This window comes from Rhinolophus sinicus, chromosome 1 (genome assembly GCF_057876585.1).
Source record: "Rhinolophus sinicus isolate RSI-liver-muscle chromosome 1, RSI-T2T, whole genome shotgun sequence".
NCBI lineage: Eukaryota > Metazoa > Chordata > Mammalia > Chiroptera > Rhinolophidae > Rhinolophus > Rhinolophus sinicus.
The window spans coordinates 10,883,463-10,900,100 of record NC_142501.1 but is presented as its reverse complement, the minus strand read 5'-3'; the positions used below and the strand labels follow the sequence as shown (position 1 = coordinate 10,900,100).

Here is a 16,638-nt window from a genome sequence, read left to right as displayed (position 1 = left end):
GCAGCAGGCCGCCGCCCCCTCCCCGCTCCCCGGCGGCGGCGGGCGGGGACCGAGGCCAGCGGGACGCCGGCGCCCGCGGCCGGCTCTTTGCAAGCGGAGCCGGCGGCATTGAGTAGGCGGCGGTCGGCCGGGCAGGTCCGGGCAGGTCCGGGCGGGGAGCAGTCAGCCGAGCCGGGACCCCGCGCCGGAGCCCGAGCCTAGGACACCGAGACCGCGGCCCCGCCTCCTCCCCGCCCTTTGCCAACCGGTCGGCGCCCGGAGCTCGGAGCAGCGCAGAGCAGGGCCGCGCCGGAGCCGCCCGTGGCGGGCCAGAGGGTGAAGCCTGATCCCGGCGGCGCCCGGAGCCGGGCCGAGCCCGGCGAAGCTCATGGCGGGGCCGCGGGGTGCGTTGCTGGCCTGGTGCCGCCGCCAGTGCGAGGGCTACCGCGACGTGGACATCCGCGACCTGAGCAGCTCCTTCCGGGACGGCCTGGCCTTCTGCGCCATCCTGCACCGGCACCGGCCGGACCTGCTGTGAGTGCCGGGAGGGCGGGCGGGAGAGTCGGGGCGCAGGGCGGCGGGGCCTGGGCCGGGGACCCCCGCCCCCCTTAGTGACGCGGTGCCCGGGCGGTGGCAGGCGCCGCCCCCCGGAGACCGAGACGCCGACCCTACCGACCGGCCCTGAACGCCTTGAGGGTCACTGAGACCCCCGAACCGCAGCACCCCCTCCTCCACCAGGCCTCTGACCCCGCCTACTGGAACTCAGAAGCCACCACCGCATGCTGGTCCCTCCGCGGCAGGGGTGGGAGGGGGGTGGCCCCGCCCACAGGGCATTGGTTTTCGCCAAAGGGACACAGCCCCCCAAGGCCTTGACTCTTTGAAGGGGCACCGAACCTTCCTTGGGGGAACCCTGGGCCTACACTAAACTCCTCTCAAACAGTCACACTGAGCACCCCACTCTTGGTGAGGCGTTGAGGCCTGTTCCCTCTGTGGGAGCCCCCCTTGCTCTGAGTGCAGTGAACCTCACTTCTCTGATTCTCCCATGCGATCTTTGTCTCTAGGGCACTAGTACAGTGCCTGGCACGGAGGGGCCCCTAGGTTAACAGTGGTTGGATGAATGGATGTACCCCCCCCACACACACATATACACACACACACAATTAGGACACAGGTCAGGTGTGTGCCCAGTGGCCCTGCCATCTTCAGTGGGGCAGGAAGGCCAAGTGAAGACTCACAATGTGTTCTATTGATAGCCGTCAATGGGCGCTCCAGGGTATGAAATGCCCCCTTCTTGCCCCCAGCTGTCCAGTGACGTTCTCATGGGAAAATTTATTCAGCTCTCCAGAGCAGTTGAAGTTGACTTAGGGCTTCTATCAGCTCCCTATGCCTTGGGCCCTGGCACCTCTTCCATCCATCCATTCATTCATTCATTCATGAAACACTAAGTGAAAGTTTATCTGGTGCCAGTCATTCTTTTTGCTTCCTATCGAATGTTCAATTTGGGAACAAGAGTCATGGTTCTTGCCTCTCTTGCCTACAGTCCCCGCACCAAGGGTGCCCCGAGCCTGGCAGGTCCTGGAGTCTCTGTCTGTTCCACTTCCAGACCTACTCTCCCCGAGGTTGGCACCTGGGAGGGCTTTGAGGAAGGAGGGAAGAAAGGAAAGGATTGCTTCAGGGATTCGGTGGCACGTGCACTGGTTTACTGTGTATTGTGTGGCACAATGTCTGTGGGTGATGGGTCGGGCCCTGTGTTGGGCCCTAGAGGAGAGTGTTTTGGGGGTGTGGATACAGAAGTAAACAAGATGAGGTGAAGATGTAGGTGGGCTGTGCCCGCTGGGTGGCATGGGACAGCTGCACTAGGGACTTGGACGGAGAAGGGCACCTGGATTGGAATGGAGGCTTGTTTTTGCTGGAGGGGCAGGTGGTGAGGCAGGAGGCAGAGGACATGGCCAGTGTGTGAAGAGACTTGGGTGTCAAGCGAAGCTGTGTGGTGGGCCTGAGCCTGCCAGCATCAAAGCTCAGGCTGCTTTGGTTTGCATTCAGCCCCTCCATGTCCCAGGTTGGCGGCCTTGGGTAAATCCCTCCAGGCATCAGTTTCCTCATCTGTAAAGTGGGGTTGATAATAAGACTGACCTCACAGGAGTGCCGTGAGGATTCAATGAGGTAATGAGCATTCAATTAACATGAGTTATTATAAGTAGTATAATTAGACAGTAGGGGGATGGTGGTGAGTGTCTTATTCTTTCATTTATTCAACAAGTATTTACAGAGTTACTGCTCTGTGCTGGGCACTGTGCCAGCAAAGAGACAAACCCACACGATCTCCCACAGCCTATGGGGTCACAGATATAAAAGCAGGGGATGATAATTCCCCGTGGGAAGTGCTGTATTAGAGGGCTGGGCTGGAAAGGCCTCCCAGATGTCACGTAGTCTTCAAGGAGATATCAAGAGCCAAGTCAGGGCTTTGGGGCAGAGGAAACACCTGAGCAGAGCCACAGGTAGCACTGCTGGAGCCCATGGCACAAGGCAGGGAGGGCCCGGAGCAGTAGCTGGGCCAGAGTGCTTCCCGCAAGGGGAGGGATGTGGCTGGAGTTGGTTTGGAATGGAGGGCGGCTCCCCTCCTGAGAAGATCCAGAATCACCAGCACCAGGGCTGCCAGCCCGTTGTTCCCCAAGACAGTCCTTTTGTCCTGCCACCCAGGACAAAAACTGAGGCCCGTGTGCCACATACGGCATAGAGTGGACCTCAGAGATGGATGGAGTGGCTTTCCACGAGAGTAGGGGTGGGGCAAGAATCATTTTCTGAAGTGGTTCAAGCTCCTGGCGCTGTGGGCCCTGGCTCTGCTGGGGGTGTGGCTATGCTGCGTGGTAAAGGGGCTGGTTCACTGCCCGCTTCCCCCAATCCAGGCGTCTTTAAGCTCCGTGGAGGGCAGACACCATGTGGGTTTCATTTTTGTGCCCTTCATCTCCCGCAGAGTCAAATAGAACTTCCCGGGCCTTTGAAAACTCTCAGAAAATCTGTGTTACTAAAGCCCAGATGTGGATTAGAGACAGAGATGGGGGTGGGGGAAAGGATGGAGGAAGAATTGTAGTATCTCCGGAGCCTGTATAGTTTTCACACTGCTTCCAGCATTTCTTCATTCAAAAAACATGTATTGAACACCTACTAAGTACCAAGAACTATGCAGGGTGTTTGGGGCACAGGGTGAACAAAATGTGACCCCAGCCTTGAGGAAACACTGTTGGGGAGACTGAAATAAACAGCTAGGTTGCTTTGTCTCATTTGGTCTGGGAACAAGCCTTTGTCGGAGGCTTAGGCTGGGGTCCCCTCACCCTGTTCACAGCGTTCACAGACCAGGAGGCTGATGGTTAGAGAGGTTAAATAGCTTGCTGAGGGTCACGCTCTCAAGCAGTGACAAAGAAGGGGAGTTAGTGACCCCGCTGAGGGGAGAAGGAAGCAGCCTGGCCAGAGGTGGCAAGAGGGTGCTGAAGCTCATACACAGTCACCTCCCCTCTCCCAAGCCTGGGGCACTTCCTTCCAGGGTTCTCATGCCACCCTTTCCTGCCTTCGCCTCCACTCACTATACCTGGATTCTGTCTGGAGAAGCTAGGGGGCAGGAGGGCACGGGGAGGAGGGCATGCCTGCCTGCTCTCTCACATCTGTGAGGCCTGCACTTTACCAATCCTGGACTCCACCAGTCCGGCTGTCGGTACTCGAGCCTTCACCAATTTGCAGATGGGAAAATGAAGGCCTCGCGGACTGCTTGCTACATGGCCAAGGTCATACAGCCCAGCCTGGAAGAGCAGGACCTGGGACCCAGACCTCAGGGGACGTGCTGCCTGCCCCAGCGTCGGGGCCCACTTCCTTGGGCTGTCAGGCTGCAGTTTTCAGCCATACAAGGGCAAAGCTTTGGGCGGGTGCACCCAGGAGGCTGCCAGCAGGAAGGCATGGCTGCCTGGTGTACCAGTTTCTGCCACTCCAGCAGCCTGGAGCAGGGAGGGGTGACAGGGATAAATAAAGCCAGCAGGATGGCCAGCTGTTCTCTCCCAGGGTCTCCCAGGCAGGCCCTGCTGCCTCTCTCTTGTCCTAGCTTAGAAACTGGGAAACCTCTGTTTCCCCAAAAGAAGGCGCCCCCAGGAGTGGCCCAGCAGGGTTCGCCAGCCATTCAGCAGCTCTGGAGTATGTATGATTTCCAGTCTTGTTCAAACTTGTTCTATTCCTGGCCCCATTAAAAAACCTGATTCGGGCCAGGTTGGAATTCAGCATGTTGCTGTGACTTCTCCAGGTTTGTGACACACGGCGAGAGGACCAGGAATGTGGATTCTCAGGGCTGGCTGGTTTCCCTTCTCTGGGCCTCAGTGTCCTTATCTGTAACGTGGGGTAAATAAATACCTGCCAGATAGAGCTGAAAATTATTTCAAGACAGGAGCTCAGCACAGTGCCACGTGAGGTCTGCAATCCATGGATGTCCCTTTTATTACAAGTATTCGTCCTGGTCTTATTTTTTTCTTTGTCGCTGACTCAGAACATGGCATCCTGGGGAAGGATGTCCAGAACTCGAAATGAGGGAAGGGATCTTCAACTCGAAAGCTTGAAGTTGAGCCCTACTGGTTGTGAGCGATTTGCAGTTTGCTTAGATGCTTCTGGGTGCCGTGAGCTCATCCTGTGCCCCCACAGGGCTGCCCTGGCTCTATGAGCATGTGCTTGTTGCCTCAGTTTCCTCCCAGACAGTCCACAGACCCCTCCCCCTGGGATGAGGTCACCTCCACCCAGCTCCTTCTAGACTCACACCCTTGCCCAGTCACCTTCTCAATGTTTCTCCTCCCTTTTGCCTCTTCAGAGATTTTGAGTCACTTTCCAAGGACAATGTCTTCGAGAATAACCGTTTGGTAAGTCCCCAGACAGATGGCAGCCCAAGAGGCTGTGTGAGGGGGGTGGGGGTGGGCAGGGGTCTTGCAGGGCAGGGGCTGTGTGGAGGGGCTCCTGGACCAGCTCCCAGAGGAGCTGCCTTGCACTCGGGCCCTGGCTGCTCCTCTCCCCCGCCCCCTGCTTCCCTCTGGCCCACTTGTGCCTGGAGCACCAGACCTCCAGGTCATCCTGTGGGGCCAGAGCTGAGGTGAGCCCATAGTCACCCCTGTCCTGGTCCCCGGATCCCACTGAGGGAAGCTGGACCTCAGCTGAGAGGTGCCCACTAACCGTGCCTCCTCATCGTCTTCCTGATGTGGCTGCTTCTGTCCCCATCCCAGGCCTTTGAAGTGGCTGAGAAGGAGCTGGGGATCCCTGCTCTCCTGGACCCCAGTGACATGGTCTCTATGAGTGTCCCCGACTGCCTCAGCATCATGACCTATGTGTCCCAGTATTACAACCACTTCGCCAGCCCTGGCCAAGGTGAGATGGGGACAGTCCTTCAGGGAGACTGGCCCTGGGGGCAGGGCTGGGGACGTGTGTCATAGTTTTCTGACCTGCAAATAGGCAGCTGGGGAGGCAGCTCATCATTCATTCGCTGGATCATTCATTCACTCCTTGAAATGCTGTTTATTGAGTCAAAGGCCACTGTGCTGGGGGTTTAGCTGTGAATGAGATCGCAGCCCTCCTGGAGCTCACACTCTTGGTGGGGGAGACAGACAACAAACACGGAAACCCACAACTGAGCAAAATAATGTGCATGCAAGGAGACAAAGCAGACTGCTGTCTGTGAGTTCATCTTTCTGTACCCACCCTCACTTCCTGTTTGCAGACACTTCCCTGAGGCTTTTCCTCCAGTGGAGAAGCGGCCCTGTGGGGATGTTGGACTGTGTCTGCCCCAGAAGTGACCTTTAAGACCTAAGAACTGAGAGGCTGAGGTGGTGGGGGCGGTGGGTAGGAGGGTGGAGGAGCACCAGGACACTTCTCTGCTCTGAGTCAGGTCACTGGGCGGTTACAGAGCCCCTGCCTGGAGAAGCCCCATGAGGAATCTCCTGGCAGCAATGGGCCTCTCCTGCAGAGAAAAAGTGGGCCCAGAGAGGGGAAGCAAGGAGCTCAAGGTTACGCAGCAAGAGAGCAGAAAGGCAGGGTTGGAGAATCCAGGTGGCCTGAGTCCTGTGCTGCTTACTGCTGTCCACTGGTCCTGAGAGGGTGGCGCCTGGCCCCCCCCACCTCATTTCAGTCCTGCCTACTGCCTCTGACCTCCCTGTGACAATCCCAGCCCATCTCTTAAAAACAGTGTTCTGTGAAATCAGATTTTTTTTTTCCTTTTTAAAAGTAAAACATGTATGGGGTGGCCGGTTAGCTCAGTTGGTTAGAGCGTGGTGCTAATAACGCCGAGGTTGGTGGTTCAATCCCCACGTGGGCCACTATGAGCTGCGCCCTCCTTAAAAAAATTAAAAAATAAAAGTAAAACATGTTTACTGTGCACAGTTTAAAACACAGAAAAGGGCGTAAATATTGAAATAATCTCCCCCACCACCCTGAGATAACACTAGGGATTAATATTATACTTGAACAAATAACATGTATTTTATAAAGTCTATGTCACACCAGTTAATATCGGCGTCACTTTTTTTTTTAATTGGGGAAGGGGAACAGGACTTTATTGGGCAACAGTGTGTACTTCCAGGACTTTTTTCTAAGTCAAGTTGTTGTCCTTTCAATCTTAGTTGTGGAGGGCGCAGCTCAGCTCCAGGTCCAGTCGCCGTTGCTAGTTGCAGGGGGCGCAGCCCACCATCCCTTGTGGGACTCGAGGAATCCAACTGGCAACCTTGTGGTTGAGAGCCCGCACTCCAACCAACTGAGCCATCCAGGAGGCATCTCAGTTCAAGGTGCCGTGTTCAATCTTAGTTGCAGGGGGTGGAGCCCACCATCCCTTGCAGGAGTCGAGGAGTTGAACTGGCAACCTTGTGCTTGAGAGCCCACTGGCCCATGTGGGAATCAAACTGGTGACATTGGTTTTATGAGCATAGAGCTCTAACCAACTGAGCCACCTGGCCGCCCCCCCAACTTTCTTTCTTACTCATCCTCTAATCTTCACATTTTGCCTCCTCCAAGCAGCCTACCCTGATATACTCCAGGTGCTCTTGTAGCACCCTGCCCCGTGGTGAACACATAAGGACTCTGGTTGTAATATCTTGATTCCTCCTTTCTCTTCCCCTGCAAACTGTCTCTGTCTAGTTCACAGCTATGTAGCTCCAGCACCTGGTACTTATTCATTTAACAAATATTTATTGAGCCCCTACTATGTGCCAGGCACTGTGCTAGGGAGAGAGCTGAGAATCAGACAGAGGGGAAGCAAGGAGCTCAAGGTTACGCAGCAAGAGAGCAGAAAGGCAGGGTTGGAGAATCCAGGTGGCCTGAGTCCTGTGCACCCATTGCAGTCTAATGGGTGGGGGAGAGAGAACAAAGTAATAAGTAATATAATTTCAGGAAATTCCAATAAGGAAACAAAATAAGGCAATGGGATGAAACGGAACGGGAGGAGGAAGTGACTACTTTAGATGGCCTCTACTTTAGGGAGGACCTCTCTGAGGCGGTGACATTTGAGCTAAGCCTTGAACAAGAAGAAGGAGGCCACCTGAAGGTCTGGGAAGGAATTTTCCAGGCAACGGGGCAGCAGGGGCCTGTGTGCTTCAGGGCGTGAGGGGGAAGGAGGAGATCAGGACGGGGGTGGGGGGGCGCTGAAGGGACTGGGAGTTGATTAAGCTGCTGGGTTTCCAAAATTTTTGACTGTGACTCATGGTGAGAAATACATTTCCCATCATAACCTAAGTTCATGCACATGTCTGTAAACTGAAAGAAGTTTCAGGAAACGATTCTTCCCCTTACAACATGGGATGCACGCAGATACTTTCTATTGTGTTCCATTTTTAAAATGTGCTGTTTGCAACCCACCAAATTTATTTCAGGGTCCATTCATGGGTTGTGACCTGAAGTTTGGTCAACGCTGTTTTAGACCACTGTAAGGAACTTGGGTTTTATTTTTGAAATGATCATACAATAAAAATAGGTCATACAGTAAAAATAGACATTGGTATACAGTACTCTGAATTAGGGGGTCTCCTGTACTCACTGGGTACAGAATAGGTGCTCAGTGAATATTTGCTGAAATAATGAGGGAGTGGTGTGTGGGAGGAGGCCGGTGACGTGGGACGGGTGGTTCCTTCTGGTGAGAGGGATGCAGGCCGGGTTCCGGGCCACAGCTGCCCGCCTGGGCATAGGCAGGGCGCAGGTTCCTTGTTGGTCCCCGGGAGCCAGCCCGTTGTCCTGGACCTTCAGGCCAGCACCGTGTGGCTCCTTTCTTTTCCTTCTCTTCAACCCCTTACCCTGGTGGGAAGGAAGCTACCTGTCCTGCCACATACTGGGCACTGTTAATTCTGTGACTGTACTGTCGCCATGTTGTTCACGCTGCTCTATGCAGTAAGAGTCACTTTGCAGAGGCTCAGCGAGGGTAAGTAGCTTGGGCTCAGCACTTAGTGTGGAAGTGGAGGCGTCCCCTGGCCTGTGTGAAGCAGGAAACTGCTCTGGTCCCACTGCGTTCTGCAGCCACCAAAGGGGATGGCTGCAGAGCTCAAATCTTAGACTAGGTGGGGGTCTCTTGGGACTCTGGGGTCTCCACTTGCCTCAGGGTCTCGTTCCTGTCTCTTGGCAGCCGGTGTCTCATCAGCCAGAAAGGGCCTGGTACCTTCCTCCCCACCATCCGAAGCATCTACTCCAGTGGAACCAGGAGATAGGGCTCAGGTAGGCAGACCCCTGGTGTGGGCGGGTGGGGTGGGCGTAGAGAGGGTGCCTGTTGGGGTGGCCAGCTGCCAATGCTGTGTTCAGAAGGCGTTCGGTCCTTTTCCCATTGGTTTTGGGAGTAGTCTTACAGGCCAGGGCAGGGGGCAGGTTCAGGAGATGCCAGGCCTGGGACGGGGGCATACAGCAGTCCACAGTGCTGGCTTTGCCATCCTGGGACTGACAGGATTCACATGGGTAATATGGCAAATACTCCCCTTGATTCCTGTTGAGACAGAGATTTTCACTTCCCAGGAGATTGTTTAATTCTCTCAGCAACTCTAGGAGGTCGGTATGATGTGTCCTGATATACGGATGAGAAAACTGAGGCTCAGACAGGCTTGGTCATTTGTTGAGGGTCTCTCAGCTAGGAAGTGGGGGGCCACACTGCCAGTCCCCTGCTCCAGGTGCTCAAAGGGGTGACCCCAGCCCTTCACATCTGGATAGCACTTCACAGTGTGCAAAAGACTCTCCCACCTGCTTCCATCTGTTCCTTGAGGGACAGGGCGCTCAGCCTCGGGTGGGTACCCAAGTGAGCGTGCGCGGGGCTGATACAGGCAGGGGTATCGGATGCCAATTTGCAGGTGGGAACCCAAGGCCTGGAGATGCCAGCAGCTTGCTCAAGGTCACAGTGCTTAGAAATAGAGAACCTGGGATTTAAACCTGCTGGGGCTCTAGGAGGGGAGGCAGAGAAGGCAGATGAGGTGGGCCTGAGAGGACAGTCACCCGTTGGGGCCCAACTTGCAGGAACAGGAGAGGGGCAAGAGTCGCCGAGGGGAAGGGTTTATTCAGCCAGGGGCTGCCTTTCTGGTGGGCAAGGCCTCAGAAACTGAAAGGCAGGACTTTCCCTGTTTCCATCCTGATGCAGTGACCTTGAGCAAGTCCTTCAGCCTCTCTGGGCTTTAGCTTCCTCCTCTGAGACTGGGGCACTCCCCCGCCCTCTGCCCCTCCAGGGCTCTGATGAAGTACGTTAGCACTGTGAAGCTCTGCACTTGGGGCCCCGCAGCCATTAGAGGTGGGAACAGGATGGCTGGTGACCACGCCTCCACCCCCAATCTTCTCGCCCTTGCAGGGTGAGGAGCTCTCTTCCGGCCACCTGTTGGAGCAGGGTGCCCACCGGACCCCCAGCAGCACGTGTGCGGCCTGCCAGCAGCATGTGCACCTGGTGCAACGTTACCTGGCCGAGGGCAAGCTGTACCACCGACACTGCTTCCGGTGAGTGGCTGGGGAACCTGGGGGCAGGAGCCTCACCCCCAGCAGCCCAATACCAGGGAAGGAGCATCCATGGATTCAGCACCAGTGTGCTAGGCCCCTTGGCAGGCTCTTCAGGTCAGAGCATCCTGCTTATCCCCATTTTACTGAGGGGTAAACGAAGGCCTAGTGAGGGCAAGAGACTTGCTCAGTCACATAACTAGTCAGAAATGGGGCTGGAGCTCAGGGGTCTGCCTCCAGTACCAGCGCTCTTTGAGGCAAACTACCCAGTGATGCTTAAGGAGCGGAATATGCTTTAAAAGCCACTGGGGAAAAAATGATTTAAAAAAAAGCCCCACAATAATAGCTTTCTTTCCGTGTGTGGCTCTCAGGAGAAGCCAGGTTCAAAGAAAATGGAGTAAGAGGTAAGGAAAATACAAATAACTTATAAAATGTGTGAAAACATTTTATATGTTACAAAAAGAAATCAGAAAAGAAAATTGAAGAGTCAAGGGGAGCTGGTGACTGAGAGTTGCCACATGTGCTCGACTGTGGTTTAGTGTGTGTGTGCGCGTGCGTGCACCCTCACGTACGTGCACGTGTGCGGTGGCTAGACCTGGAACCAGGGGACTTGACTGCAGAACTGAGGTGTCATCGGGGAAAAATCTCCAGGAGGGGAACCGTTACACCAACGCAGTCACATCTGGCCAGCTGTAAGCACATACCGGAAATAGAACTTGTAGAAATACATGCACAACTGGAAGTAGAGTTTCATAAGACAAGTGTGATACACACTGACATTTTCTTTTATTCGATTTCATTTTATTCTCTTCCATGAAAAAAAACAAAACAAAAAAACCCTGGTTGGTTGCAAACTACTGAACTGATTTCCTGAGCCGCTGGTGAGTGGCAGCCTGCACACTAGATGGTACCTCTTGGAGGGGGAAACCTTTGCTTCCTCTTGCAGCACAAACTGAAGGCATGTTTCACAATTGTGTTGCTGATTTCACATGGTTTTATTGTTCTACAATGATCCTGACATTTATCATTTTCGTTTTCCTCTGGGAAGTCCCGAGTATTGCGACAGGATCCAGGCTGGCGTTTGGCAGGAGAGAAGGGAGGGAACAGCTTTGGCTGCTGGAGGCTCGGTAGCCAGCCTGGCCAAGTTGAACACCCTGCCCCTGTTCTCCCTGCCAGGTGTCGACAGTGCTCCAGCACCCTGATCCCTGGGGCTTACAGGAGGGGGCCTGAGGAGGGCACCTTCGTGTGTGCAGAGCAGTGCGCCAGGCTGGGCCCAGGGGGGCGGTCGGGGGCCAAGCCCTGGTCCGCCCCGCAGCCAAAGCCACAGCAAGAAGAAGCAAAAGAAGCAGCAGAAGAAGCCAAGGATGTGGAGGGAGGCGGCCGCAGCCCTAGTGCGGCTGCAGGCGTGGAAGTGGACGCGCCCCAGGCCAGCCCAGAGGCCCGGACCCAGATTCCCACCAAGCCCCGGGTTCCGGGCAAACCACAGGAGCTGGCCAGCCCCCCAGCCGGTCGCCCCACGCCTGCGCCCAGGAAGGCCTCCGAGAGCACAGCCCTGACACCCCCCACGCCCCGGCCCCGGTCCAGTCTGCAGCCTGAGAACTTGGTGGAGCAAGGTGGCAGCAGCGGCCTGGTGAATGGTGAGCAAGGCTCTAGCTGGGGCCAGGAACCCGCTGTGGAGTGTCCGGTGTTTGCATGCACATGTGCACTGAGTATTCATGGGGCCACACTCTGTCTGTGTGAGCCTCGTATGGGGGCTGACGCTGTTTCTGATATGGTTAGTTCATGCAACAGATAGTGCTGAGGCCTCTATGCTGGGCTATGTTCTCCATGCGGGGGGTGCAGCTCAAACAAAACAGACAAGATCGTGCCCCAGGCTGTGTGCCTTGTGTGCTTCAGTTTCAGGGTATGTTACGACTGCACACAGTGTGTGCCTGTGTCCCGACTGTCTCTGGGACTGTGTGTCCTGGCAGTCTGATTGAATATCCCAGGTGACCTCCCCTCCCATGCCCAGCCCATGTGCTGGTCTGTGTCTGGATGTCTGGCAGGGGAGAGCTCAGGCTGGGGTCAGGACAGGAGAGGGTGTGTCCCTGGGAGGGGCCCTGGGAGCTGTCTTCCGGCCAGTCTGAACTGCAGTGGATACCCCGTTCCACCCCCTCATCACAGAACCTTCCCAAATGAGCTTCCTGAGCTTCCATGAGCTCATGGAAACAAAGTTCCTTGTAACCCAAGATGTACTGGGTAGCCCTTATCATTTGGTCGGGGAGGACAGGTAGGTTAGGAAAGACCGTGGGGGCCTGAGGGAGAGAGACTCCCTCCGCCTGTTTAGTTCTGTTCCACACCCATGGAGGTGTGCTCTGAGCCCCGCCCTGACATTGTTTAGACCTATCTGTGCTTTGAGGTGCTGCCAGTATCCAGGGGGAGACAGGCAGAGACAGGGATTTCAGTAGAACGTGGAAGTCTGTTAAGATGGGGGAAGCAGAGGCTGTTAATGAAATTCAGGAACATTTGGATGTTGGGAGGCTTCCAGGAGATAACGCTGGGGCTGAGTTGAGACAATGTTTCTGTTTGGAGAAGTGTCTGAGGGGTACTTGGGTTCCCCCTTCTCAACTGAACTGCAAATGGGGTCTCAGGTGTCCTGGCCTTGCCCCTTTACCCTTCTCTACCTGTCACCTTTGGTGCTTATCTAATCTCCCTGAGTGCTGGGCCGGGGAGGTGCAAGTGTGCGGGTGACGTTGCCATGGCCACCTGGAGTCTGTGGCCTGCCAGGTGGGAAGGAAGGGCACTCCTTGGTGTGGCAGGCACTCTGGCTGGCTCTCCGGGTGCCCCACTCTGCTGTCCAGCCCACAGCTGTCTGTCTATGAAGGCCTATCTTACTCTCCTTTCCCATTTAGGAAGGTTGCACGAAACCCCCGTCCCCAAGCCGAGAGGGACGCCCAAGCTGTCAGAGAGGTATGCTGGCCCTGAGAGGTTTTCAGGGCCCTGGCGGTGGGCATGGGGGTGCCCTGGGGGGCAAGGCTTCCTGCGGGCATGTGACCCACCCCACGCTCTCCTGAGAATGGGCAGGGCTCACCTCTAGCTGGGGCAGGAGTGCTGTGCCCACATCCCCTGGGAGCCCCTCCCCTGTGGGCAGCAGTGCCTGGTGGAGACAGCCTCCTCTGGAGTCCCTTCAGTTCCCCAAGCCCCTGCTGCCTCTGTGACATGGGAGTCCGAGGCCTGGCTCATAGAGTTGTGAGAATTAGCAGCCAGGTATGAAAGGCTCAGAAAAGCTCAGCCATATACCTGGCTCAGGTATTCCACCCTGGGACCGTGTGTCCCAGGCGAGGATATCTATTTCCAGCTATTCTTTGGAGCTCTGCTTCCCCTGTGTGGTCCGTGAGGGAGAGAGGTGGGCCACAGCCATAACCATAGTTAACACTAGTGAGCACTTGCTGTGCCAGGTGCTGTGCCCACTGGACCCTTAACATTGATCCCGTGGGTGAGGATGATTGTCCGCATTTCATGGGTGGGAGACTGAGGCAGGGAGGTCAGGTGACTTTCTCAGTATCACCCAGGGAGCCCCTTGTGGGTCCATTCCTCGTTGGGGCTAACAGAGGCTGTGTGACATGAAAGTTTACCTTTTCTGGGTCTCAAGGGGCCCAGTTGGGATGTGACTCTAATAGTCCATTTCAGCCTTGGGCCCAGGCTGGCCCCGCTGGGTTGGGGGTGGGAGAGGAGAAAGGTGCAGTTTCTCATCCATCCCCTTTGAAATGGACCCAGAACTGTCCAGAGTAAGAAGGACGCTGCCCCCCACCTCCTAATGGTTTCTGCCTCTTCCTGCTGCCCACCAGGATGCCAGCCCCCAGGAAGGACCCCCCATGGATCACTCTGGTACAGGCAGAGCCAAAGAAGAAGCCAGCGCCCCTTCCCCCAAGCAGCAGCCCTGGGCCTCCATGCCAGGACAGCAGGCAGGTAGAGAATGGAGGCATGGAGGAGGTGGCCCCGAGGAGCCCGGCGGGGGCTGGCCTAGAGCCCCAGCCCTACAACCCGTTTGAGGAGGAGGAGGAGGAGGAGCCGCCCGCTGCACCCAGCCTGGCCACTGGCGCTGCTCAGGCCCCCTTGGAGTCCACACCCAAGACCTTGCACCCCTGGTACGGCATCACCCCTACCAGCAGCCCCAAGACAAAGAAGCGCCCTGCCCCCCGAGCACCCAGCGCGTCCCCACTCGGTGAGTGCCATCCCTGGGAGCTCTGCTGCTAGTCGGAACTCGGGGGTCGGGCTCCTGGGTCAGCCCAGCCAGGAAGGGGGTGTGATGCAGCGGGATCCCCTTTAGGCCAGGTGCCACGTGTTTCACATGTATCTTCTCATTTGATCCTGGAGCTAACCTGTGAGGTAGGTGTCATACCCTCATTGCAGGTGAGGAAACTGAGGCACAGAGAGGGTAAGTGATTTGCCCCAACGACTCACAGCATGGAGGCAGGATTTGAACCTAGGCCCTAGACTTCATATGCTTAACCCTTTGTAACCCACCTCACAGGTCTGTTGTGAGAATTAAATACATTAGCTGGTGAAGTACTTAGGACCCACGGAAAGCACACGGCAGGGGTTAGATGGAATCCTGCCTTTCTAGTCACTCTCCTCCAGTTGCTGGCAACTGCTGGCTCTGACCTGGCTCTGTGTGTGTGACACGGGCCTTGTGACTTTGAGCAGTTCCTTCCTTGTATCTGTCCTCAGTTTCCCCACATGGAATATGGTGGTGGTGGGCCAGCTCCAGGGCATTTGCACCCCTCCACCCAGCACTCCCTTTCTCATCCAGACATGTTGCGTTTTTTTCACTCTCACCATCTTGCAGTCTTCTGAGGCCCTGGGCTTGGTCATTTTCCACCATGCCTGGGGTCCAGCTGCCTCCGAGACCTCAGTAGGAGCCGCTTAGACAGTGGGGCTGAGAGTATGTTCAAGATGATCAGAGGCAGGTGCTCAGGTGGTCTGGGGTCCCCCCACCCCCCCGGCCCCTGCTGGAGCCCTGGGATCCTCTAGCTGAGAGTAGTCAGCCAAGTGGAGGTGGTGGGTGGGTGCGGGGTGCAGCCACTGGGGTGAGCTCTGAGTCAGATACAGCTGGGTTCCACCCCAGCCTTTGGGGGCCAGTGCCTTCTCTCATCTGGAAAATGCACATGACAATACTTTCACACATGGTATCTGTCACCTGCAGGAGTGGTGCAGGGCAGTGCCTGGCCCAGAGCTGGCCACTGCGAGGTCTGCCCGCCCTTCCCCTCACCTGCTGCCCTCCCTCCCACCTCTGCTTTGGATCACAGGCACAGGAGAGGCCAGCCTCAGTTTTGTCTGCGCCCTCCCCTCCCCTGGCAGATTTGCCTTTTAAGTTCGTTTTGGCTTTGGCTCAGATCAGACATGGGAGGGGAGGTAGAAGTGGCAGCCATGCTGAGTGAGGAAGTGAGGGGTGGGTTCTCTGGGCCGTGGCTTCATCTGGACGCAGAAGGACATGGGTTTCCAAGGCCACCTGCAGCTCTGTTGAGAGTGGAGCGTGTCAGGTGAAACCAGAAGCCCTGACTATACCCCATCATGTGGCGCCCACTTTCTCATCTGTTTGTGCAGCTCTCCATGCCTCGCGTCTCTCACACTCGGAGCCACCCACGGCTACCCCATCACCAGCCCTCAGCGTGGAGAGCCTGTCATCCGAGAGCTCCAACCAGACCCCCAGTGCAGAGCTGCTGGAGCCCCCAGTTGTGCCTAAGAGCTCCTCAGAGCCTGCTGTCCATGCCCCTGGCACTCCTGGCACCTCTGCCAGCCTCTCTGCCAACTCCTCCCTGTCCTCCTCTGGGGAGCTGGTGCAGCCCAGCACGGACCGGACACCTCAAGCCAATCCTGGCCTTGCCCCCAATACGAGGGGCAGCTCTGGTCCCCAGCCTGCTAAGCCCTGCAGTGGAGCTGCCCCCACCCCTCTCTTGTTGGTTGGAGACAAGAGCCCCGTGCCTTCCCCTGGAACCTCATCCCCACAGCTCCAGGTAAAGGTGAGTACCTCACCCTAGCTAAAAGCTGCTGTCCTGTCTAGTGGATGGGGGTCTGGTCTCAGGGCAGGGATGTCCAGGGCCTTCTATCTTTGCTGGCCTTTGATTTCCTGACTGACCTTGGCAGTGTCCATCGACTCATTCACTACACCATTCACTGAGGCACAGATCCATCTATCCATCCTTCCATCCATTGGCCAGACCTCCCATCATCTACCTGTTCTCCTGTCCACTTGCCTGGCCCTCCATGCATTGATGCATTCAGGCACCTATTTACCTGCCTATCCCATGCACTTGTCCATTTGGGACCCATTCACCCAGCCACCCTGCATCTGCCTATCCTCTGTCCACCCTTCCATTTACTGAGGCCCTATTTATGCTAGAGGCCCCCTCCCAGGTCCGCCCTGCACTCCATCTTCTCTTGGGGGTGGAGTGGTCATGAGGCAACCCTCCCAGGGAGCTTGTTTTTCAGATGACCTTTGTGGGCTGTTTGCACACTTTGCTTGAGTCCCACGCCAAGACGGGGCTCACGAGGGGTCAGAACATTCCTCAGGGCATCTAGTTCCCGAAGGGGCCTCTATTGCAGCCACAGTCCCTTTGGGCCACCAGGTTCTGATGGTCCACTTTCGCCCCACAGTCTGCAGCTCTTTGAAAGCCAAAGACTCATCCAGTCCTAGTGGATGGAGTTAGGACAGCTCCCATG

The 16,638-nt window shown here is 56.3% G+C and overlaps 1 protein-coding gene across 2 annotated transcripts in view; it reads left to right on the top strand.

Moving 5' to 3' along the window:
• MICALL1 (MICAL like 1) overlaps window positions 1–16,638 on the top strand; it is a 28,376-nt gene continuing 11,738 nt past the window's right edge. Inside the window, exons 1-9 of one of the 2 annotated variants that reach the window (XM_074326383.2) lie at window positions 1–513; window positions 4,820–4,868; window positions 5,226–5,367; window positions 8,600–8,688; window positions 9,797–9,939; window positions 11,113–11,573; window positions 12,828–12,885; window positions 13,764–14,140; window positions 15,523–15,938. In XM_074326383.2, the coding sequence (XP_074182484.2) occupies window positions 368–513; window positions 4,820–4,868; window positions 5,226–5,367; window positions 8,600–8,688; window positions 9,797–9,939; window positions 11,113–11,573; window positions 12,828–12,885; window positions 13,764–14,140; window positions 15,523–15,938 (1,881 nt within the window). In that variant the 5' untranslated portion in view covers window positions 1–367. The remainder of the gene's footprint in view (window positions 514–4,819; window positions 4,869–5,225; window positions 5,368–8,599; window positions 8,689–9,796; window positions 9,940–11,112; window positions 11,574–12,827; window positions 12,886–13,763; window positions 14,141–15,522; window positions 15,939–16,638) is intronic. The other variant, XM_074326384.2, reaches the window with a different exon arrangement.